This window comes from Dermacentor andersoni, chromosome 3 (assembly GCF_023375885.2).
Source record: "Dermacentor andersoni chromosome 3, qqDerAnde1_hic_scaffold, whole genome shotgun sequence".
NCBI classification, from domain to species: Eukaryota; Metazoa; Arthropoda; class Arachnida; order Ixodida; family Ixodidae; genus Dermacentor; species Dermacentor andersoni.
This window is the reverse complement of record NC_092816.1, coordinates 104,272,100-104,297,828: the sequence shown is the minus strand read 5'-3', so window position 1 is coordinate 104,297,828 and position 25,729 is coordinate 104,272,100. Positions and strand designations below refer to the sequence as shown.

The following is a 25,729-nucleotide window of genomic DNA, read 5'->3' as shown; positions in this document are numbered from 1 at the left end:
AATCCAAGCCGTAAGGTTTGTGCTTCGAAGGAGTGTCGAATGAAAAAGAAAAGAAAAAGAAAAACGCCCGTGGTATACTCCGATGGTCGATCTTAATCTGGCGCTTCACAATGCGGGTTCTGCGAGCGCTGTTGCATATATGTGTGGGTAAGTTAAGGTCTGTTGCCAGTTATTACCGCGGTTTGTTATCCTGTTCGCCTACGTTTCTTATAAAGAAAAACGCCCATGTGCTAGTGATATGCATGCACCCGTATAGTGCGTATATATTTGCCACATATACGCATTCCCATCGTGGGATGACATTCGATGCCATGTATACACCTGTACTTCATATATATTGGGGACGGGCATTGGTATGATATATATATATATATATATATATATATATATATATATATATATATATATATATATATATAATGGCAAGCTGCTGTTCATTATCTGAGAATGCCTGCCAAACGCACCCCAGCCCATTTTTATTCTTCTGATTATTTCAGTCTCATGATCCGGATCCGCAGTCACTACTTGTCCTAAGTAGATGTATTCCCTTACTACTTCCAGTGCCTCGCTACCTATCGTAAACTGCTTTTCTCTTCCGAAACTGTTAAACATTAGTTTAGTTTTCTGCAGATTAATTTTTAGACCCACCCTTCTGCTTTGCCTCTACAGGAGAGTGAGCATGCATTGCAATTGGTCCCCTGAGTTACTAAGCAAGGCAATATCATCAGCGAACCGCAAGTTACTAAGGTATTCTCCATTAACTCTTATCCCCAATTCTTCCCAATCCAGGTCTCTGAATACCTCCTGTAAACACGCTGTGAATAGCATTGGAGAAATCGTATCTCCCTGTCTGACGCCTTTCTTTATTGGGATTTTGTTGCTTTCTTTATGGAGCACTACGGTTGCTGTGGAGAAGCTATAGATATCTTTCAGCATGTTTACATACGGCTCGTCTACACCCTGATTCCGTAAATGCCTCCATGGCTGCTAAGGTTTCGACTGCATCAAACGCTTTCTCGTAATCAATGAAAGCTATATATAAGGGTTGGTTATATTCCGCACATTTCTCTATCACCTGATTGATAGTGTGAATATGGTCTAGTGTTGAGTAGCCTTTACGGAATCCTGCCTGGTCCTTTGCTTGACAGAAGCCTAAGGTGTTCGTGATCTTATTTGCGATTACCTTAGTAAATACTTTGTAGGCAACGGACAGTAAACTGATCGGTCTATAATTTTTTTCGTCTTAGGCGTCCCCTTTCCACTATAACCACTATACTATTGCCCCCCTTTCTATACTATTCTAGTATTTCTATACCATTGTCCCCTTTGCGCTATAACCACTATACTATTGAGTAAAGATATTTTTGTCTGTCTGTCTCTCTCTCTAGTATTGACAGAAGACACAGAGTAAATAACTTTGTTCTTCACTAATGGCAGACAAGCTCAACGCGTTTTCCCCTCAAAGCGGCCGATGACTGGCGACGGTCCATCTTTCTTTCTTTCCTTCTTTCTTTGTGTACTTCATTCGCGCTTGCTAGTGTGCCTTTTCTCCCTTGTTCTTCACGCTGCAGAACGGCACCTGACGCCGTAGTCTTCTAATATTACCCCAATGATTTGGCTCGCACTCACTGAGCTCGCGCTCGGGTAACGTCACCAATTGAAAACGTTGCTGCTGCTGCCCAGTAAAAAGACTCCTCCGTTCAGCAGAAATCGCAGAGTTGTCGAAATAGTCGCATCGTCTGGGGGCGCTTCATGCGCCTTGGACGTTCTTGTGCTCTTTCGTCTTTCGGCTCTCTGTTCACCGAACACTTTGTCGTCTGTCGCAGCCATGTGTTGACATTCTGCGTCAACCCCCACAGAACTTTATTTAGAAAGTTAGTAGATAGTATACGAACGTTTTTTGCATTAATACTAGAGGCCGTCATCTACAACTGCACATCCACTTCTATATATTGACGCCGGAGTCTTCACTAAATATAGTACAGTCGACTCGTATGGATGAAAATGGCGCGTTTTATGTTTTACGACCGTATCAACATATACGTGAGAGCCCAAAAAATTTAGGAATAATTCGTAGAGCAGCTAATCATGGCGGCGCAACAACCGAAAACAAAATATACAGACTTTCGCTGCCTTCCTTTCTTTTGTCAGCTATTTTTATGAACTTCCAGAAAACTGTCGGCTTGGAAGTATGTGCTCTACTAACTAAATGAAGGAAATAGAATCGCCAGCAGCTTTCGTTCATTGAAGATCGGTACATTTACGTGGATCTACTTGGAATTCCGTAAGCAGCTAAGGAGTATAAAGCCTCCATAGGTGGACTACCGACTGCCTAACTCCATTATTATACGGTCGTGCATTTGTAGGTATGCTTATACTGTAACGACCAGCGTCTGCATGGTAACATGCTACGACTTGGTATGACTAAGTGGCCACGTGTTTGCAACAGTCTCTATTTATTTTTTTGCTCTATTTTATTTAGCAAGTTATCTCCAGTTCCAGCCTTAGTTCCTCTGAAGTTGTGCAGTTCACGAGGTCTATGGCACTCCATGAATCTGGTGGTCTGAAGAAAGTCGGTTTGCCATCGTTCGCGATACACAAGTCAGCAGCTTCCGCGGCTGTGACTAGTTCCTTGCCTCGGGAATCTGTAGTCTTATCTCCCCAAAGCGAATGATGTGCGTTAAAGTCCCCACAGATTATTATAGGAGAGGGGCAACGAATGCAGAGGTCCTTTATGAACGCCTCCATGGAGACCTTCCTGCGCGGACTTATATACACCGACACCACACTGAGTTTTCGTTTTCCTAGGCACACTTGCACAGCGGTGACTTCCAAGAAGGTAGAACAAAGGTGTTGCACTGGTAAGGTGACGTGAGGTATTTCTCGCCTGATGTATATCATCGCACTTCCATTTGCAAATGATGGTATACTCGGTTGTCGCGTTGGTCGACAACCTGCAAAAAAGCGGTCTCACGCACAGGACCTTTGAAGACGTTGTTTTCCCCGGAGGGCCCGCGGCATTCAGGAAGAGAGCGCAACGACTGCTGATAGCCTTCCTGCGAGGCACGGGGCTCATCGACACCTGGTGACACACCCCCTGATCTCAACTCGAAGGAGGATCAGGCGGAACAATTGCCGGCTATGTATGCCATCAACATCACCACCGCCACCACCACCTTGTGCAGTTCATATCGCTCAAATTTCTTTCCGTTATATACGACAACAGACCATTCGGCGATTACAACTACTTAACAAAAAACACACAAAGACTTTTGACGTCAGTGTAATGCTCCCGCTTTCTTTTTTTTAATTTTGTCTTTAACTGTCGGTGAGACATGGAGCTCTGCGCTCTCGTGCGCAGAGGGGACGTCCACGACGTTACACAAAACAACAAAACAAACAAAGACACAAACAAAACGACACGCTCGAGTCGCGTGTCACGCGCAGGCGCAAACCGAATCGAATAAAAAAAAAAGAGGTGGCGCTGCTGCTAACAAGCAGCCAGCGCACTGCCGTCAGAAAACAAACGACGAAACTTGGGACATAGAAATGCCAGCAACATAACACAGACAACAGATACACTCACGCAGACGTCGCCACGAAACACGCTTCAAAAGCGGAGGGGGAGGCACACTTCTAAGCAGGAACAATCTTTTCCTCTTTTTTTGTACAAAGAACTAAATAAATAATCGCCCCCGAAAACTAGAAACAAGCTCACGTATACGTATACATGTAGACAGAAAGTGAGAGAGAGAGGCGGTGCTCAGATTGGCTCAGTGCGCGGTTGTATACGTGCTGCATGTGCACGCGTCATGTGACTACCCAAGCCTTCAAGGACAGGTTCCGTTAGCACCTAGCGTCTTAAATGCAACGGCGTCACGAGCCGCGTATACGCGAGTGCGACCGGAAGCGCGTCGTACTGACTCGACGCGACCCGCTCGTCTCTCAGTGACACCAGCGTACCGAATCGACTGCGAATACGGCAGCGGCACCTCACGTCACGCGCCGAAAGCCTTCCCACAATTCCTGGTTCCAAGTCCACGTTACGCGCCGGCGTTATTGCGCGCAGTTCGATCCGAGACGGCTCTTTACTAAGGCCGACTCGACTCGACACACTTTCCTAGTATACGCTGTCTTTGCTTATGACGCGAGATGCCGTGCTCTATAGTCGGGGTCGAGAGACGACGGAGTCCTCTACCGTCGCAATCGCGTAAACGCAGTTACGCGGTTCTGTTGTCTTCGGTCTGCCCGTTCTTTCTGTAATCACTAGCGTAGCGAGGACCTTACTTCGCAGGCTGCTTGAAGCCTGCTCGTGACGCAGGACCGATATTTACAAAGAAAAAAAAAATGTCTCTGACCGCAGCAACCTCTCATGATTGGTGGACGATCAGGCCTCCACGACTCGTGACAGCGGTAGGCATGATGACGTCACAAGCGCATCGCGGACAGCTCTCGAGTTAGACGAGCTACCTTTTTTACTTTCTTTCTTTCTTCTTTTCTTTTCTTTCTCGAATACGGGTTTGGTTTCTCTTTGACACAGAAGGCTGCTTTTTTTTTTTTTTTTTTTGCCACGTAAAATGTTAAAAAATTTCACAGAGTGCGCTGACGCCACTTCACGCCACTTCTTGCTGCCACGCCAAGGTCTTTCGTTCACCATCACTCTGAATCCTCCATAGAAAAACAAATTGCCGTCCCACCACGTACGACATGGAGAGACGCGTATACCACGTCGCTTTACACGTGACACGGTCGGGGGGGAGGAGAAACGCTGCATGCGCACACACGCAGACAGAGATAGATGCCCGCGCTCCTGTTGCGCTAAAGTCGCCGACCTCGCGAGCAGCGTCGAAATTGCGCGATCGCGTTCGGCTTACGTTTTGCATTACGTCCCTTCTTTTTATTGTCTCATCGTCTATTTTTTTTTCGCTCGCGCGTCGATGCAGCAGTTGACTAGACAAGGTATGCACACACAGGACTATACCCGCCTCGCGCCCGAGGCGAAACGACGCGGATGTGCGGAGTATTGCATAAATCCCGCGAACAAACAAGGACTGCTCCCGAAGCCCCGGGTGATCCCTATGCGTTATATTCTATGTATATAGGAGTGGGCGCTGAAAGGATGCAGCTCCGGCTCTGCGGTCCTGTGTTCTCTCTCTCTCTCTCTGTCTGCCCATCTAAGACTCCGAGAGTGGGCCCAGAGATGGTTATCGCAATAAGGCCCGACGGAGTTTGGTTCACTCGGGAAAATGGCTTTGTCGGTATACCTTCGCAGCGCGTGAAAGAAAAGGCAGGTTTGGTGCTGCGAGATTGACTTCTTTGATGAAGGACGTTTACAGGCAAGGACGTTTAGAGTCGTCAAAATAAATAAGTTCTCTGAAGTCTCGTCATGTTAAGAAGTTTGATGAGCGCGTTTGGGGTTGAGCCTTACTGAGTTTCGGATCTGTTGTGCATATGAAGGACGTATTAACACAGTTCATTCTGATGCAGGTTTCTTTCTTTTCTTCTTCTTTTTTTGTACTCTCCAGCGTGCGGTTGAGGAATGTGAACTTGAAACTCGCATACCCCCCCCCCCCCAAAAAAAAAAAAGAATTAGAACGGGCAATAGCATGACCCACTTCTTTTACGTGACTCTTACATATTTTCTGCCTGATCTGTATTTTCTCCACATAAACTGGCTGTGCTTTGCTGTCTTTCGCCCCAGTTCAACAACATGGCGTCAATAACGATAAATCCGCTGACGATAGAAAATACGTGGTTATCTCCACATCGAGTTGACGGCCGAAATTTCGTTACAAGCGGAACTGATTCTGATCATGCTTGTCATGAGACTGTTAGCATCCGTCCTTAGACTAATTTCCGTTACTGGTTCGCAATGTCTGCAACATAAATGTTTATTCTGGGAGCGGCATATGCAGATAGCTTGGAAAATTGACCATTCGTGGAAGATCAATGACGACGGTGTGTATATATATATACGCAAGAGCATGTCGCAGTGGGCAAACATCGCTTCCCGCTGCATTCGTTGTATTGCGTTGTCATCACACTCGAGTGACGACATCAGAGCCGCTGACATTAAGAGAGAGAGAGAGAGAGAGAGAGAGAAAACGCTTTGCCTCTGCACGCAAGGTTGAATCGCTGCGCTTGAGTCACCCGGGGCATACACAGGAAATGCGACTATGAAGGGAAAAAAAACATCCGAAATGGTGAGGAAGAGGATACCTACAAAGTACCGATTGCTGCTATTCTTTGCAAAGAGTGCGAAACGTCCGGCGCTGAAAGGGCGCTTTGTTTTTTTCCGACGCACAATCCTGCGTATTATTTGCAGAGCACTCGCAACGTCTCTTCGTCGGGGTGGCGTGAACATGTATACTGTTCTCCAAACTCGTGGTTTCGAGAAAAGCCAACTCACAGAAAAAGAAATCAATTGAGAGCTAGCAGGCGCATGACCCACTCCTCTCTTTCCACAGCGCACGAGTTGTACACAGACACACACACTCACACCGCGCGACCACGACAGAGTTCTCGGACAAGTCCACGTAACGCGAAATCGTTCAAGCGCTATATAACGCACCGAGGACAACGCGCGTCGTCCATGTGTACTGCGTTCGCACAAGCACCGCAGGAAAGCGGGACACAGTTCACGGCGCGACACCACCGGTGGGGTCCCTGGTCGCGGTGTCACCGAGGCGAGAGCCGCCCTCAGTCATTGCCGTCGACCAGTTCCTCCGAGTCACGGCCCACTCTGCCGTCCTCGAACGCGGAGTTCGCAGTCGCCGACGAGCAGCGGTCCCGCATCATCAACATGGACGCCGTCGTGGTCGTCGGCGTCGGGCAGGTCGCCGCCAGAGGACTGCCCGGCGCGGAAGACCTCTCCGAGGACATGGGGTCTTCTCCGGTGGAGCCTTCCCGCAGGAGGCACATCTTCTCCTGCCGGAGACCTCCGAAGGGTGGAATGACGCCGGAACTCTTGTTGGGGGTCGGCGGCGAGGAGGAGCCGGGTCTCGACGGCGGCTGTGCCACGGCGGAAGGAGGAGGTTGAGACTGTGGAGGAGGAGACGTGTCCCCGGCGCCCGCGGGCAACCGCCACGCCGGCAGCGGGTACGGGAAGAAGCGTAGCTGACTCTTCAGGTGTTCGTCGGCCGCCGCCTTGAGCGGGCTGGGCGCCTTCAGGTAGCTCTGCTCGTTAGCCATGAGGAGATTGCGCACCGAGAAAGGGTTGAAGCCGAACGGCGACGCGCCGGGCCGCCCCGCCGAGGTCGGGGACGCGTTGTTGGAAGCGGCCGCCGCGGCCGCGGCCGCCGCCGCCGAGGACATGAGCATGTCCTGCAGCATGAGGCTCTGCTGGTACAGGCTCTGGTTGTACAGGTACTGCAGCGGGAACGACGCGTGCGGACCCCCGCCGCCCGCCGCCGCAGCGGCCGCAGCGGCGGCGGCGAAGGGCAGGTAGTCTCCCAGGCCGCCATGATGGTCGGGCGAGCCGGGCGAGCGGCCGTGCAGTCTCGGCGACAGGTCGCCGCCGGGCGGACCCGCCGACGAGGTCTCGTCGGCCGAGAGCGACTGCTCCGTCCGCCGGTCGTCGTCGCTGTAGTACGAGTCGTCCACGTCGATCTTGGTCGGACAGCTGACGTCGCTCGGCGCCAGGGCGCCGCCCGGAAGTGACTTGGAGGCCGGAGGCAGCGCGTACTTCCTGCGCGAGAAGGAGAAGACGAACGCGTGGGTTAGCGGCGGGGATTTTATATATTTGCGATGCATTTGTTCTGTTCGTTCGTACGTTAGCTGCCGCAGGGCTCCTTTAAGTGTTGAGTGCCTCGCATGCTCTGTATTTCCATCAGCTGCAGCGCGTTTAACTAAAGACACCATCACTAGGGAAAACAAAAGCAAAGGAAATAGAATTCAGTCAAATAAAGGCGCGTGTTTCATGGTTGCTGTAAGACTTGTACCCGATGAAACACTATTCAGTTCCCGCTCAGCTCTTCCAGGTAAGCAATAACCGCTTGTGCCTTGCACAGCCTCTTAATTAACTGAGGCACGTCGCGGTGTCTATATGTTCGCTAGTTCACTTTAGACAGCTACTGAAAGAGCCTTCTGCAGGGAATCAATCATGTTTTCAAATGTTATCACTTTCTTGTAACCAATCACGCAGCGCGTGATAAGCATAAATGAAAAATTGCAGAATAAGAGAAAACTATAACACCGATTCGAATGGACAGGCTAGTACACCGATGCTGAGTTGGGCTTAACAAACATGCAAGTGAAACGAATTCGTTTTGTCTTCAAGCCTCCATCGTCCTATTTGAATGCCTGATTAGCGCGACCTTTTTCCAACTAATAAAGGTATAACAGTAGTGTACAACAAGAAAAAGCGTTGTTAACACTATGAGGTGTGCGCATACCATTGCTCACAGCATTCCTAAGCTCAAAGACTTTTTTTCAATACCCTTGCTTCTTTTTATCTGTTAAACCGCGACCATGGTGCTATCAGATTTATGCTGGCGGTAGGAGGTCAGTTGGCTTAGCTGCCGTTAAACGCGCATGTAGCAGAAGCGCACGCGTTTAGAACGCCTCGTACCTCAATTGAGATCAATTCTAATCCATCGTTCACGTGACTTACTTCTTATCTTTCCTCGCGGCACCAGTTTCCCGAAAGCCCTTCGCAAACGGGTTGTTGTCGATCTTCAGTTGCGTAATCTGTGGGAGAAAAAAAGAAGATAACATTGCAGGGTTAATTAAGAAGGATCGCTGCACCTATGTTCTTGAGTCACGGTATACATAGCTGACACGCCAGATAAACTGCACACATCACATGCGTGTGGCGTTTACTTACACACCACGCATGCACAGGCGCTCAAGCACATCACGCATAGAATACTGCACTGCACGTCCGACAAGTGCGTTATTACGACACAACAAGAGGGCCTGTTCAAACATGTTATACGGCACCCGTACCTTCTCGTTCTGGTAAGCAGTGACGGCGATGAACTCTGTCTCCTTGAACACGTACGTCCTGAAAGTGCTGTAGGGCAGCTTGAGGATGTCGTTGGCCCGCACCAGGTGGAACCGCGGCTGGTACTTGTGCATCGAGTTCAGGATGGTCTGCTTGAAACGAGACAAGATAGCGACGGTTTAATATTGGCTGCCGCTGTTTTCGCATTACTGCGTACTCTTTCGAATACAGCGAAGGAGTTGTGAGCGTTTAAATTCTAAATTAAACTGAAATGAGCCGGGTTAAGAGTACCCGGTATCTATCTTGGTTATCGCGTAATTCAATAACGCTTGGGTTACTTAAGGTATAGCTGAACGACAAATGGAAGCGGGATATCGAAAGCGATAAGCTATTTCCTTCAATCAAGCGACATTCCAAATCTTCCAATGTCTACAATGCCTGGGTAAATAAACGGTTTTGTGCTTGGTTTCAGCAACCACCACAGTCTTTAGCAACATTTACGTCACAGACTCCCACGTCATCGTCGACTGAATTCCTCTTCTCTCAGGCACGAATTCTGTTATTCATCAATATTCTATAATAATCGTTACTCTGTTCTGATACTCCAAAACAGATCACCGTTTATATGCATTACGATATATGTAGCGTGCCGAACTTCTGCAGCTCTTCCTCTTAGGTTTAACTAGAGTACGGGCTACGGCACTTCGCTCTCTAGTCTGTACCATCATTTTCTTGTCTCTCAACGTTATTAAGATTAGCACTTACCCCGATATTAGGTATGATAGTTTGTAAAATTTAATAATAATTAAGAAAGATTATAATTTCCCATTGCTAGGTTTCACTGTTTGTTGGCTTCATACGGTTGTTTTGGTTTCGCTTCGTAGTAGGAATGTCCAGCCATGATACATCAGCGCACGGTAAACAACGACAGCATAAAAAGGAGAAGAAGAAGACGCAAGAGAGGCAGGATATCACAACTGCAACATTATTTGTAAAGAAACGTAACATACATGCAAACACCAACAACGACAAATAAAACTAAAACACACACACACGAGACAAAAATTGAAGCCAAGAATCTTCGAAGAAATGCCCACAGCTGGCGTGCCGGGCCGGCCGCATCCCTGTTTAACCTCATCCCTGCAGTCGCTTTCCCGAAATTCGGTTGGCGCGTTCACCGTGATTTTTCCTAGCGGGGACGGTGCCGGGAGCGGCGCTGAATCCGCGGCGCCGCTCGCGCACAATCACCCCCTCTCCCCTCGGCCCCTTCGCTCCGAGCTGTACCAAGAAGCACTCCACACACGCAGCAGCGAAGCTTCGCCAAGAGAGCGGTCGCAGCGGAGGGCGATTCTTCCAGCGCCTCGGGCGGCGGCGGGGCCACGCGTCTCTCCGCTTGACGCTCGCGACTCGACGTGCCGCAAGTATCGATCGCGGGACCGACACTTTTTCCTCCGCCATGTTGGGAGGAGATGCTCGCAAGGAAGGCTCCGCGCCGCACGCATGGCTGCGGCCGGCCGGCCAATGGCGTCGTCCAAGACGCACCCTCCCTATCCTCTCCGGCTCGGCCGAAGCGAGTCGCGGGAGCGCGCTCATCTCCCGCTTTCGCGAGGGTCTGCCACGTGCGAGAGAATCCTACAGTTTCCTCGGGATTTTATTACCCGCCGTGTTTCGAGCGCAGGCTATTGGGAAACACCGCTTGACGTTCCTCTCTCTCTCTCTCTCTCTCTCTCTCTCTCTCTCTCTCTCTCTCTCTCTTATTATACGAATTAAAAGCACATTTATCGAATGCGAGGTTTGAGGGTGTGAAAAGACGACTACGCATCTAAATGCTCCCAGTTCGGTGCGCGAGGCACGGCGCTCCACGCGGAGCTCGACGAACTCGACGACGACGATAGCGCTGTGTCCTCGTCTCGCCACTGTCTTTCGTCCCTTTTCGTGCGCTAAAGAACCTCAGTTATCGACGAACTCGACCGCCGTCCTCTATACTTAACGGAAAGGAAAATCCTTGGCCGTTAGTTCCTGCTGAAGTCAGCCCGAGATGCTTTAAAAAAAACACTGTCTTGTTTTCTTTTAACAGCATCGGGACTGTGTTACGCACTGTAGTCATTATGAAGCGGCTTCGTCGTGTCAGTGCGGACAGATTCGTTTTCATGTTTTCTTTTCTCCTCGTATTTTCTACCCTTTCTCTTTGCCAGCCACTGCAGAGTAGCCAACTGGACCGTTACTCTGGTTATAACCTACCTGCCTTTCACATTTTACTTTCTCTCTCATATCGATATCATAGAAGACAAAAAAAAAAAAAAAAAAAAAAACGAGTGCGATCGCTGTACAATGCCAACACGAACTCAGCGTGGCCGAAACCTGGAGGACAACAAACAAACTTGAATGCAAGCTTAAGGAGCTGCAGCGCGTGCTGGAATAGAAGATGACAGCCGCAAAGTTGGGAGATAGGAAGACGGCATGGAACAAAGGGAGACAACAAAAGCGCGGGCGCACTTGAGTCGAGTTGGACAGTTTAATTCACGCGCATAACAGGCAACAAGCGGTCTATTAAATACGAGAAGATTCATGCCCACTCAAGGAAAACGGAGTGCAATGCGCAGATAGTTAAGGGGACTGACTAAGTTTGGAAATTTGGGCGGCACAAGAAGGGCTTAGCTAACGCAGGTCAGATTGATGCAGGAGCCTATAACACTGACATGTGACCTCCAATGCCATAACCTTCGCTCAGATATTGTTACAGGGGAGGGGTACTCGCATCCTTGAACGTAAAAAGGAAAAGAAAGGGAAACTTATTCACTGTGCATCTGCTAATCGAAATTTGTTTCTTGGGATTCCAAAAGAGTTTCTAGATTCTAGATATATAGACCATTATGGGCCGGTAACTGCAATTGTTTTACTCACCACTTCAGACATTCATGCATGGCTATTTTCATATCAACTGTTTGGGACTATCAGTTTACTTGAACGCGCAAGACCCGCAGGCGTTTCAAAAGCCCTTCGAACTTGAACACGCCGCCCAGCTATATAGACACTCTGTGGAGCTCGTATAAGGGCCTTCGGAAAGGCCATTTTTTGCCATTAGCTCTCACTACGTCCTCCAACCTTTTCTTTGTTCTTTTTCCTCGCGTCTTTGGCTTCACGGTGAGGCACTTGTATGACATGCGGGCGTCCATCCGGACGACCAGCTTCTGTTCACCCAACGCACCGTATACAGCCATCGCGCACTTACGCGCTCTCTGTATAAGCTAATCAACGCACGTCACCACGGAGGTGAGAAGTATATACAACGCCGGGCTCCGGCGCGAGAGCCGCGTAACGAGCTCACGTGTAGCGAACGGGAATCTCGTTGGCGCGGACAAGCATATGCATGCGTACGCAGGAAACAAAGTTGTTCGCGGCTACATTAAAAAAAAAAAAAAAAGAACGGAAAGATAAACAAAGCCACAAGGCGCGTGACATGCGCCAAGGTCAGAAAGGTGCGTGCTTGTTGATGCTGTACAACCTTCTTTGGTTATTATTATTATTTCTTTATCTTTTTCTTTTTTATCTGCCGTGCACGCAGTATAATCAGCGAACGCGAGAAGCCAACCTTGCGCGCGCTCGACGCGTCCATCATCGCGCGATCGTCGTTAGCAAGCATGCAGAGGTGGAACGCGCGAGCGAGCGCCCCGCGGCTTGTGTGTATACAGAGGCGTCATTTTCGAACGAGAACGGGCTGGCTACTGCTGCTGCTGCTGCCGGGTTGCGTTGTATTCCGCCCTTCGGGCCTATGTAATCATGATCGCCACTCGCGGCGCCAGAAATCAATTCAATGAAGGCCACCACCACAACCGCCGTCAGCGCGTCTTCTCGCGGGTCATCATCTCTCGGCGTTGTATGTACGTCTATAATAACTGCGCGCGTTCAGTTTTGACGCCACCAACTCCCGGGGGCGCGTGAGCGAAGGAAACTCGCGCTGGCGACATCGATTACACCTCGGATGAGGAAGCTGCCACATCGATGCCTGCAAACTCGGCAGCACGTATTCAGACAATAAGATGACGCCTGTAGGTGGAGGAAACAAAAAGAAAAAAAAAGAAGAGCCGGGCTACATGCACCATCTGCAAGCGTAAGTGCGGCTGCTATGCGTACACGTCTTCCTCGTGTGCCATTACCAAGTCCACGGTGTGACGCGCTGAACTACGCCACGAAGCGCTGCATGGACAGAGTATTCGGGTGTAGCGCGCACAGCGGAGACGTTGAGGCTTCAAACTTCATGCTTATGGTGCTACGCGATAAAATTAGCCCTCTCGCAAGCGTCAATATCGGCCGAAAGTGCACTTGAAGAAGGCGCGAGATTGCTTCAAGAATTTATCTAAAACAGAAGTCTTCCGAGGACGCACATCAGAAGAGCACCGCGAGAAGTTGAAGACTGACATCTAAATTGTCTTCGCTGGGATACAGTGCATCGGGGGAATCCCGAAAACGAAAAAAGAAAGCTCGCGCAAGCCGAGTCACCTATCCTGTATCGTTATCCTTCAACCATACTATAACTTCACGCGTGAAGAAACCGGCGGTAAACACTGTCAGTCGACCAATCCGCTGGGTCGGTATATACAATCCCACGTATACACTCCGTTTCACGCGCTGTATACACAGATGTGTAGAGCGAAGGCTGCTAGCACGTTCGCTAGGGCTTCAGAAACGCACTAAATTCGTACGTGCAGTATACCGGTGCCGATCGATAATTACGCGATAATGGATTTGAAATGTTGATCCACATTGGAGTTGAGTTACGTACTTCTTCATTCGTAGGCAATGTAAAAGAAGGTATGGTACACCTGTCATCATGCCATGAAAGTGGTGAATAACTTGCGGTGCTTATTACGTTGTCTATAATTCAGAACCGGATCACTTCACAAATAGCAAAGACGAAGGTGTCTACGCGCAACACGCTCCATTTCCACTTTCTTGCGCAAACTTACTCAGTCATATGCCTGCAGATTCTGCGAGATTACTCCCATTCGTCGACTGGCAAGGGAGCTTTTTTTTTTTTTTTTTTGCTACTGGGTCGTTCTAGTGTCATTTCTACATGTGAAACGTGAGTGAACCTCGGTGGGCCTTGTCCAAGGATCAAGCCACACCACAAAGCGGAAAATGTTAGGCTTGCACGGTGACGGTGATTTGAACCGAGATTCCTGAGCATAGAGGAACCCGAAAGTTCTGCCTATATACTCCACCAAAGCCAACGACAACTCAACCGGCCCGCTAAATTATAATAGAATTGCTATATGTGAGGCAATTTAGGTAGTAACCGACTGTTTACAACGTTCTACAGCGTTTACAGCGTTCTACTCCGGCTGCTGCTGCCTATGGCGTGCGCGCACGAGCCCCGTCTTGAATATTTGTATCTCGTTCACTTTATAACTGCTTCCCAGAGCAGCCTTACATTTTACGATGAGGCGTTGCGCATAGCAGTCAGTTTGATTTAGTCTTCCACGTCGCATCGTGCTACGTTGCAAGGACGGCGTATTTCAAAATGTCGAACGGGTCCGAATTTGTAAGGACGTTGCTCTCCGCTTGACAAACTACCCTGTGGCGACAATGGAAGAGCGGCTGCTGACGCCGAGCACGCAGACCCCGTCGGTGTCGAAACGTTGTTTCCTTGCACTATTTTCCACGCGTGCGCTTCTTCCGATGTTGCCTATAAACGATTATGCCGGTCGGTATGTATGTATACAGGGGTCTTGAGAAACGCGACCAGTTTCCAAATCGTGCGATCCGTGGCGGTTCTTAACGTGCTTTGTCTTCGACCGCACATTAGTCAACGAGGAAAATGGCAGCTACATAGACGTGCGTCATGCGACGCCGCGATGATGGAATGAAGCCCCCGCGAGATTGGTGAGCGCTGCGTCGAGCCAGCCCGTGACGTTCCTTGATATATATGGTCACCCGGCCACCACTTATCCTGTCGCCAAACCGCTGTGCGGCTTCCGCACGCTCGCGGCAGATAGAGAGCGAGGCGAGCGAGAGAAAGCCGCGGGAGAAGCCAGCGAAGCAAGCCAGGGCTGCTGCCGACGCGGTTGCGGCGGTCATTTGTTAGGCGACCCACGAAGCGAAATGTCATCAGGGGCGCCCTCGTTTCCGCAGCGCGCTACATTCGACACTGGCTCGTCGTCGCTTAACGTTTGGAGCCCTCGAAACCCGCCTTCCACCCTCCTAGACGAGCCTGCTTCGGAGACCGACTGTACGGGGCGGTGGCATCGCTATCGCAATAGCGCATGCGAAGTGAGGGGGAGGAAGGAGGGTGGTGAGGCGATCGAGGGCGATCCCGGAAAGCGGGCTTCACTGCCCGTTCCTCCGACGCTGAACACGCCGAGCGAACGAAGGAGCCTCTCCCTAACGACTTGCGCCAGGCGCCGTGCTGCGGCCCACACGACTACACTGCCGCACTTGAGTGTGTGCGCGTATATATATATATATATATATATATATATATATATATATATATATATATGTATATATATATATCATGTGCGTGTATACCTTATATGCGACGTATCGCAGTATTGTTTGGCGGAGCCCGTACACACAGAGGAAGCCAGTTGAGGCGCTTGCGCGCGCGGCTGTGCGCGTAGGGACTGCCCCGGCCGGAGCACAAATGCGATTTCCCTGTTTCCTTGCGCAGAAGGGGAAAAAAAGAGGAAGGGACTGCTCGAAGGGAAAGACGAGAGGGGCGAAGCCCTCTTGTAGGCGGCGGGAATATTGGCGTCATATATCAAGCGGCCGCCGCTGCCCGCCCGCCTCCCTCCTTCCTTCTTGGAGTGGCGCGCGCGGGAAAGCTTTCAAGGCGCGGCGCCTCGCTTCTTTCTCGGGCGCTCGCCTTCACGCACGCGCGGCGATCGATGGCGTTGCCGCGGCGGCGGCGGTGGTGGCGACGAGAGCGCCATGTTGGCTGCTCGCCCCCGCTTCTGACGCTGCCAGCTCTGCGCTGGCCGGCAGCCGCGGGGCCACACGGTCATGGCCTGGCGGCATCGATTTGCTCCTTACGCCTTCCTCCGGCGCGCTCTTGCGCCAGCGGCCTTTCCCTCTCTCTTCCTCGGGCCGCAGCTGCGCACGCTGGGCTGCAGGCGCGAGCGCGTCGTTCTCTCGCCCCGGACTCCCGTGTGCGTTAGTGCGTATGTGCGCTTTTACAGCTCTCTCTCTCTCTCTCTCTCTCGACTTGGGTATACGACGCCTCTGCTCTGAGTACTCCTCGAGGCGAGATAGGCACAGTTGCAGAGGCCCAGCGTGCTCAGACGCCGGGTCGTTGACATGAGGGCAAGAGCGTATAGGTCACCATAGATTAGCGTAAAAATGAGCAACACGAACCACGAGGGACAGTGGAAGATGACGAAGAGAATCGCTGTAACAATCATCCACTTTCCGTTCTCCTTTGCGCCGTTCACGTCCCTGACAGAAATGCATTGACTTGCCCTGCTATAGACTCTGCCCTCAAAGCAGATCCCTTGCAAGATAAAAGGCCCGCGACCGCGCGCGGCTGAAGTACAACGCCCAATTCCACCCGGTGCCAGGGTGCCATGCGCGCGACGGAATACGGTGCGCTTCTTCCCCTTGCGCATTGAGCCGCCATCGTCGGCTCACCGTCGCACGCTTTCACTCGCACAAACAGCGTATGGAGCGCGAGGACGATGCTATCACGAGAACCCTGTATGTATGCACTGCAAAGATAACCTGCAGACAGTGGAGGTCAACCCAGCGCGCCTCCACCTTCCTTCCTCCTCTGTGACGCTTCGCCTCGTTCCTCTATCCCCACTTCGCTCAACGTTACCTACACATTCCTCCAGGTGAGGGTACTTTGCCGCGCGCTCCCTAGTACTTTTCCCGGCGCGCGATTCTCTTCTCCTCCGGCGCCTTCCTCGTTCGCTTGCTTCGCGGCCTCAGACAGACACCGCCGATTTGAACAGCTGGCCATTTACGCTTGGTCGTAAAACGCATCACGCAGGCAACGTCTCAAATATATATTTATCGCACACACACTACCATGTACCGCCGTACAGCACTGCAAGGCGTCGTCTCTGCGTCTCGGGATATACTTGGGAGTGAAGGGCGCAGCCCCACTCATCGTCTGAAATATATTTATATATATAAATATACCATGTTATAGCGATTCAATTGGTATAGTGATGGAGTGTAGAGTGAAGGCGTGGTACCGCAGTTCAATTCGCACGGGCGTGAACAAGTACAGTTATAGAGGTTACCATCTTCTTGTATCAGTTATACTGATACAGAAGATGTTTTTACGATTCCGGCGACTTCGCTATAACAAGGTTTCCCTATAGTCGCTGTTGTCACAACACAAGTTTAATCGTGTTCTTCGGAGACTCCTGAGATAAGGTTTTGCTGAGAAATAGTCTCGAACTTCAGTGTCTTCCAGTAGATGCCGAAAGTGCCCGGACCGGCTCACGGAAGAACCATGAAGACGATTGCTATTAAACGTAATGTTGAAAGCGTGGAGCACTTACAAAGCCGTGCTTGTCGGAGATGTTGTTGGTGAGCTTGAGCTTGTGGAAGGAGACCACCTTCTGCATCCACTGCTCTCCAGTCGACGGCGAGTCCGGGTGGATGTACATCCGCTTCGGCATCTCGGGGTCAGCCTTGCCGGCCACGACCCATCTCCTGTTCTGGAACTTATACCGGCAGTCGTCGGCGGCTACGATGTCCATCAGCATGATGTACTTGGCCTTCTTGTCCAGACCCGTTACCCGGACCTTGTAAGGCGGGAACATTCGCCTGGAAAAACGAGATACAGAAAAAGGACGAAAATACCATGTTAGTAAATCATCGGGCAACAGGTATTTCAACACTGACAGCTCCTCGCGGAACGCTAACAATGACACCATGTCATTGAGAGTGGCACTCGTGTACACAACAAGAAACGTGTAAATCACTCCAGGTTAGCTATACGAGCACAGCCACGGGGTCGCCAACTGTGCGCATTCTAGGAGTCAAAACGCTGATCAGCAATTCTAATTTTCCTGTATAACAAAGTGCAGACGATCGCTTTCTCTGATTAGACCGCAGAATCCTTAAAACGTGACTAACTATAGACTGCAAGGTTGCCTATATACACCTTATCACAACGCACGTTCCTTTCCAATTCTCGCATATTGTACTTCACTGCTTCTACAGTTTTACATCATGGTTTGCCTTCGTGTATGAGTGGGAAGTAAAGCTTCGCGTCATTTCTTTCTTCTCCTGTGCCAACCGGAGGCTAACACAAACTGACGGGATTTCCAGGAGAGCTGCTAAGAAAGAAAATCACATCACACGCGGTCTCCTCTTCCCATTCTCTTCGTGCTTTGTATGCTCAGCAGCTCAAATTGGGCCCGTATAAAAGCCGGTGCCCCTGCAGACCGGCAGGAGAGGAGGCGTGCGCGGCTGGATGCCTTGCGGTGAATCGCCCTTCCAGCGGTAGCAGCCATTCTAGCAGAAACAGGCGGCGGCTGCCGCTCTAGTTCGCCAATCCATCTCGTCTTTCCTTATCTTCCTTTCTCTTCGTTATTTTTTTTTCTCTTTTCCTCATGCTATCATCCTTCGGTTGCAGACAGGGCCTCTCCGAGCCCATCGTTTTCCCCATTTCCTTCCCCACCGAGCTGCAGATGCCCCAGAAGCCCCACTTCCCTCCTCCCTTTCCAACTCTCCGCTGTTTTGCAAGCAGCGAGAAAGGGCTTTCATGCAACCATCTTTCTGGCTGGCTCGCCGCCGCTGCTTCCCCGCTGTCAGCATTGTTCGATTCATTCGCAAGAAAAAGGAGCGGGCGGGCGGGAGCGCGGGTGGTTGCGCTGGTCTGGCGCTCCCTAGCGTACGCACGCACGCCAGCGATAGCGCAAACGCGCGCGCACCCACCCTTTGTGTGTTGCTAGCCGTGGGAACGAGTCAGGGCGGGGAACCCTGTGAAAGCTGCAGCTGTTGCTACGTGCGCCTGACAGGGGAGAAAAGCGCCTGGCTCGAACAACACCTCCCTCGGTTGCCTCATCCCCCGACGTTGTAGCCCGCTGCTTTTCCCGCCGTCCCGATATGCGCACCCTCTTTCCCGAGATTTCGCCCCCTTTTCATCTCCTCACCATCCCCCCCCCCCGAAAAAAAACGCGTCTCTCCCACTTTCCCGATAGTGGCCCAAACAATGTCCCTCCCCCTTTCCCGAAGATCCGGGCCGAGGCGGAGTTGCCATGGAGACGGCCTGCGTACCGGCCAATGGCGACGCGCCAACCAAAGGCGTCAACATTGGCGGCTTTCCAGGCGAGAAAGGAAAGAAAAAGAATGTGTCGCCCCAACACCGTCGACTGGGCGCTGCGGGTGTCTTGCGGTGAAGCCGCTTGGCGAGTGCGAAGGGGCCGCCGGGGCGGAGCCAACTTTCTCAGGCCAATAATAATCGCAGAAGGACCCGAGCAGCTGCCAACGTGATCGGATACGGCCCAATAGGTGTGAAGCGAGAGCGGTCGTGACGTCAGAAGTTTTGTGGCAACACGTTCGCGGTGCGTGCGATGTTGCACTCGCTTTGCGATTGATTACAGAAAATGGCGATGCGCTCCAGACATGCGCTTTCCGCCCTCATACTGTAAGGCCTCTGTCCATACTAATGCAGTGGGGGAAGAAATATAAACGCTGCCTAATTCACTTAATGCCAGTCAGGAACGGCTCACGCTTGTTGGTACTTTAGTGCTCACACGACATTGCCGAATTGCGCGGAGAATTCGCGAAGCTGCGAATTCTATCAAACTTCAGAGCATTCAATTCTGTTTGTCCGGCTTAAATAACTGCTGATCGCAACGAGAGCGACACTACAGCGAAGCTGACAGAGAGTTGTGGCTATCTTTTTCTTCTTTCACGTTTATTTATTTATTTATTTATTTATTTATTTATTTATTACGTTACGATAAACAAAGCTCAAACAATGTGGAAGCGCGGAAGATGTCTTCGTGTTAATAAATCATCCCGTGCTGATTTCATCGACGATCAGCGAAATTCCACCCAACAGTCTTCTCTGTACACATTTATTCTTTTTCCCAGAATCAAATGCGAACTAAGAACCGGGTTCCCGAAGTGTGCTGCACCACGCAAGTGCGCAAGCAACAGGGACGAATACGTGCGCGCGTATATGTTTCTCTACGGACATGTGTGGGCAGCGTAGACTACCGTGGGTGCGGTCACCGCAGGGGCAAGGCCATATAATGACCGGCTCGCGGAAACGAAGTACCCTGACGCCGGCGCACCCGGGCCTCTGCTCAGGCTTGCCGTAAACTACCCCGAGAGCCACATATGAACGTAATCGACATAATCGGCCGCATATATCAAGAGCGACCCTCTTTGAACTTCCATCTACGCATCCACGGCTCGGCGCGTTACAATGTACCTGCTGTGCATGCGAATCAAGCCCTGATCTTGCGAACACACCCCATCGCTCCGAAGAGTGCATATATATATATATATATATATATATATATATATATATATACACTAGCACACTAACGAGCGTCGACGACGTCTTCGCCGATACTAACGTCCACGGGGGCAACCGAATCTCAAAGATGTGATGATTAACGACTATAGCGCAACACGACAACGTTATCAGGAACGCGAAGATATAATTCGCCAGATGCAAACAAGGCGATCGTATATCTGGAGGTCCAGAACTGCTTTTACTGAACTGCTTTTACTTATCATGGAGTCGGTGATTTGGACTTAACGCCAGTAAAGCGTATTGGCGTCGGCATCAACGCGTCTGGTTCCCCGGCAAATGTCGTATATACATGCAGCAGTCAACGGCCGAGCTCTGGGGAAGTAATGTGTGGGTAGGCAACACGTTGCTACAAACAACTGTATACTAGCTCAAAAATAACCCTCGATTCTCTCGAACTCTCTGATATCGTAGTTAAGGGAAGCAGTTAGTACTAGCAATAAATGGAGTTACCAGCGCGCTGTCTTTAATTGTTGCTAGAGAGTGTCCCAGAAGTCTTTCCCTCTTCACAAACATGCAGAAGGCAGAAAATGCGACACATACACAGATACCTTTTATCTTGAATTGCATGCGACATATTCAAGTTCTTGTACGTTACATATATACTCAATGTTACTTTGTTTGTTAAAATTATAGGACCTTTTTTCTTCAGTGGAACGACAACCACAACCAATACCTATCTAGATATGCTGCAGTTATTATTTGTGCCACAGATTCGGGACATTAATTCCGGACTTAATTTTCCAACAAGATGGTTCGCCACTTCATTGGGAGTTGGATTATCGTGCCTATTTCGATACAACACTTTAGGAAGATGGATCTCGCTGTGCTGGTCCCATCAACTGGCCTCCACTATCACCTGGCATAACACCACTGAATTTCTTTCTTTGGGGTTATGTCAAGGAACAGGTTTACTAAACACCAGTGAATGACATCGCAGGATTACGGTGCAGAATTACTGACGGCATAACATCCGCCCCTCTCGAAATGTTGACTAAAACGCACGGATGGAATTGGAATATCGCCTGGATATCTTCCGGCCAACGAAAGCAGCACACATCAAAATTTATTTAATTGCGTGCATGAGTACACACAAAGTTGAATATGTTACCTGCACTTCGAGATAAACAATGTGTGTCTATGTGTCATATTTTCTGCTTTCTGCATGCTTGTAATCGGAGAAAGACTTCTGGGACGCCTGATTACTGTGTGAATGGTATGCCGAAACAAGCATGCTGCAGCTCACCGAATCTCTGTACGAGCGCCGACCAACAAGAGGTATAAGGCCGGTCAAACAGTGCGATGGCCTGTGCATACGTGCCTCTAGGCAGCGTGCGACTGAACGTTGATAAATCGCGCGAGATGAAAGCGAGACAATCACAACAGAAAATGATTTAGGCGCCATAAAGGATGAGAAGGAATGGGGGCTCGCACGTAGCTGAAAGGTGGGGAAGCACCTGTTATTTTATTAAACCTTGTAGTTTCTTTATCGTAGCACGCACGTTGCGCGAAATATACGCAGCGTGTGCATGGCAGGCTGCGGGAACGCGTCTCAATCACGCGACCGCCGAGGCGTGCATCCGATGCGGGCGACGCGGGCGGCGTCAAACGCTTTCTTCGCCCGCGCGCGCGCTATAATTCACGCAGCTGCGAAAAGCTGCACTTCGCGTTTACTCACGAGAGGAAAAGCGTATACGTGCACACACACACACACACACACACACACACACACACACACACACACACACACACACACACACACACACACACACACACACACACACACACACACACACACACACACACACACACACACACACACACACACACACACACACACACACACACACACACACACACACACACACACACACACACACACACACACACACACACACACACACACACACACACACACACACACACACACACACACACACACACACACACACACACACACACACACACACACACACACACACACACACACACACACACACACACACACACACACACACACACACACACACACACACACACACACACACACACACACACACACACACACACACACACACACACACACACACACACACACACACACACACACACACACACACACACACACACACACACACGAGGCAAGCTGCTGTGGCCTCACGATTGTGGCGAGCTTCCCGCACGCAATGGGACCGGCCACGAGAGCGCGCTGCGCGAATGTGTGCTTCTCTCCTCCTCCTCCTTCGAAACGCCGCCGCCATGAAAAAAAAGGCCGCCGCCGGCAGCGGGAGAAAGTATGCATCAGCCACAATGACTCTCTTTTCTAGCGAAAGCAAACCAACGCGCGTAGCGCATACCCGCATGATGAGCTGCGCGTGATGCGGCAAAGCGTGCACACATGGCGGGCACTTCCGGAGGTGTCGAATCTATCTATCTATCTATCTATCTATCTATCTATCTATCTATCTATCTATCTATCTATCTATCTATCTATCTATCTATCTGTCTGTCTGTCTGTCTGTCTGTCTGTCTGTCTGTCTGTCTGTCTGTCTCTGTCTGTCTGTCTGTCTGTCTGTCTGTCTGTCTGTCTGTCTGTCTGTCTGTCTGTCTGTCTGTCTGTCTGTCTGTCTGTCTTATGCGTGTGTTTGTTCACATGTGCGCATGGGCATGCGTGCGTGTTAAATAAACTGAATTGCGTTTTGTCTTGCCTAGCAAACACGTACGAGGAAAAGCATGGAGGTTAACCGGATCCCTCTTCGTTTGATACCCCCCACTTGGGGCGAAGGAGACGAGATGCGAAGAAAACTAGAAGCACCATACAGTGGGACTGCCAAGGGAAGAGGAGGAAGAAGGAGACTATAGAATTTATTGACAGGAAAGACAGAGAGGTCGACCTGAGCTAGTGCGCTCTAGTCAGCTACTCTGCAAGAGTGCCAACGTCACTATAGATGGCTACACGCTGCAGAGAATGCGTGCGTATAGCACACACGACAGCGCTGCACCCATAGCGCTCACAGATCGTGTACACAGATGTCTGAACACATATAAGTTCTGTAAGATCACGTTGTCTACGAATGAGAAAAAGCGTATTGTATAAAGGCAATTCAGCGAATGCGTTATGGAGGCCCCATGTACCGATATATACTATACAAGTGAGAACACGCTGCAGAAATAAAGCACACTGTCAAAATCAAACGGCGCGTTTCCTCAGAGGCTCTCGGGCAAATGTATGTATACGTCTTCGTCGGTGTATGACAGTGCGCAAACAGAAATCGTACCCACACTGGCAGTTCCGTGTGTTTGCTTAAACGGCACCCCCGTGAACGTTCTCCTCGGCACATATATGTATAGGCTATATAGATGCATTTTTAACCGGCTCTTCTTTCTGATTTGCAGCTGCTCGACACTGTCCCAATGTTGAAACAACGGCTGGCACGCGAGAGACGCTCTATTGTGCAGTGTTTGCCGTGGCGCGACACAGTGGTCCACACACACCTATAACTGACAACGGCGCTCCATACGTCTTGTCTCGCTGCGTCCTCCGAACGGCGGCAGCAGCAGCAGCTGCAGGCGTTGCGGGCTGAGATAACAGCTGTGCGTCATGTATATGCATGCGCTCGGAGCTGACACATGCTGGCCTTGGGGACTGTTTTTCGGGCAAAGAAAGCGGTGATGATTTTTGCGGACAAGACAGTGCTTGCAGAAAGTGTGTGTATATATATATATATATCGCGCTCTGTGGCATGCGCTGAACTACTCAAAAGGCACACATTACTTGCAGGATAAATAAAACTTAATATGAATAAACCGCTACCTGATTATGAGGCGCGTCGTAGTAGGGCACTCCAGGTCAATTTTTACCAACTGGGGTTCCTTAACGGGCACTCTAATTTAAGTACACAGGAGTTCCTGCATTTCGAGCTGATAATTACACCTCGCGCATAACATGTAACGCAACGCCAGAGCCATTAACCTACCGCGGCGGGTAGAATAAATAGCAGTGTGGTGTCAGCTGTATATACGTACATCACAAGCTGTCATTGTTTAATGTTAATTAATATGTTTAAGGCACACGTCCCAGATACGGAAATGAAACCGAACAGCAAGTGATGGAGTGCTTTCCGTTTGGCAGAAATCACGCGCTTAGAGCCACTTTATAGAAATAAGTCCAAAGATTTCCAGCATATATATAGAGAGTAATATTCTGGGAACTTATTAATTGCAGTTTTTATTCCTTTTTGTGCCGATAACCATTCTAACTATTGCGACCTGACTTCGTGCAGTCTGTATTTAGTGCGTATAACAGCTGACCGCAATCGCAACACTAAATACTCTTGCGCAGGAGAATATGCGCCGAAATCGGCATCAATATGCGGCAACGTGGTCAAGCTTAATACGTACATAGAAAAACACGTTGCCAACAATTCGGCGCACGCCCATTTTTCGGTGCACCCAGGGGAGACGATAAAGATCGCCAAAGCGACGAAAGGTCCTTAACGCCATAGGCAAGAAAGAAACCGGGACGAGAAACCCACTTAACCACGGCCTCTTAACACGAGGCAGCCGTTAAACACCTACAATGCACACACTCTCCTACAAGTAATTAGTATGGAGACGACACGTGGGCCTACAGTTGCCCTCGTAATGTTCGCCGCGGTGCATGCCGGAAGGCCAACACGTAGTGCGCAAACACCGTCACGAGTTGTTAGGTCTACTTAAAAAATAACCTCTCTCGTTCTCCTCACGGGCGATTCTCTAAGCAATATAGCATACAGCTCCAGTGGTCATCACACGCCGCTACACAGTATCCCAAAGTTGGGCTGCGCCGTTTTGAGTGCATATTTGAGTCTCTGGACCTGGGCTGTATTATCTATGTGTTCGCACACCTCGACGCTTCCGTGGAGGCGCTCCAGTGCCCATAACCGCGCGTCGCCTCGCGTGAACCTAACCAAACGCAACTCGCGCAGCGCACACAAGAGAGGAGAGAGTCGGCAGAGCGTGCATTGCAGACTCCGCGTCCGAGCGGAGTTCTTTTCTTCGCCAGCCGCGGCGATAATTTAACCACTTCACGCACGGCGCACGCAAGTGTTTAACGTGCGACATGCAACGCTCCATCTTGTTTCCGGTAGCTGCGCCACGGACCAGACCGGCGGCGTTAGGTTAGAAAACGGCGCGGCAGACAGACGACGAGAGGGAGAATGAGAGTAAAGAACGGACGAAACAAAGGAAGAGGCCTGAATAAAACGCGCGGTGTGGCGCTCTTCAAGGCCGTCGCGTGTGCC

At 50.3% G+C, this 25,729-nt stretch overlaps 1 protein-coding gene across 2 annotated transcripts in view; it reads right to left on the bottom strand.

The window, feature by feature from the left end:
* Positions 1-3,278: 3,278 nt before the first annotated feature.
* Positions 3,279-25,729, bottom strand: part of LOC126541312 (uncharacterized) — a 68,375-nt gene continuing 45,924 nt past the window's right edge. Inside the window, exons 2-5 of one of the 2 annotated variants that reach the window (XM_050188055.3) lie at positions 17,452-17,719; positions 8,947-9,093; positions 8,612-8,688; positions 3,279-7,687 (exon numbers count right to left, since the gene is read on the bottom strand). In XM_050188055.3, coding sequence (XP_050044012.1) covers positions 6,700-7,687; positions 8,612-8,688; positions 8,947-9,093; positions 17,452-17,719 — 1,480 coding nt within the window. In that variant the 3' untranslated portion in view covers positions 3,279-6,699. Of the gene's footprint in view, positions 7,688-8,611; positions 8,689-8,946; positions 9,097-17,451; positions 17,720-25,729 lie in introns of both variants that reach the window. The other variant, XM_050188046.3, reaches the window with a different exon arrangement.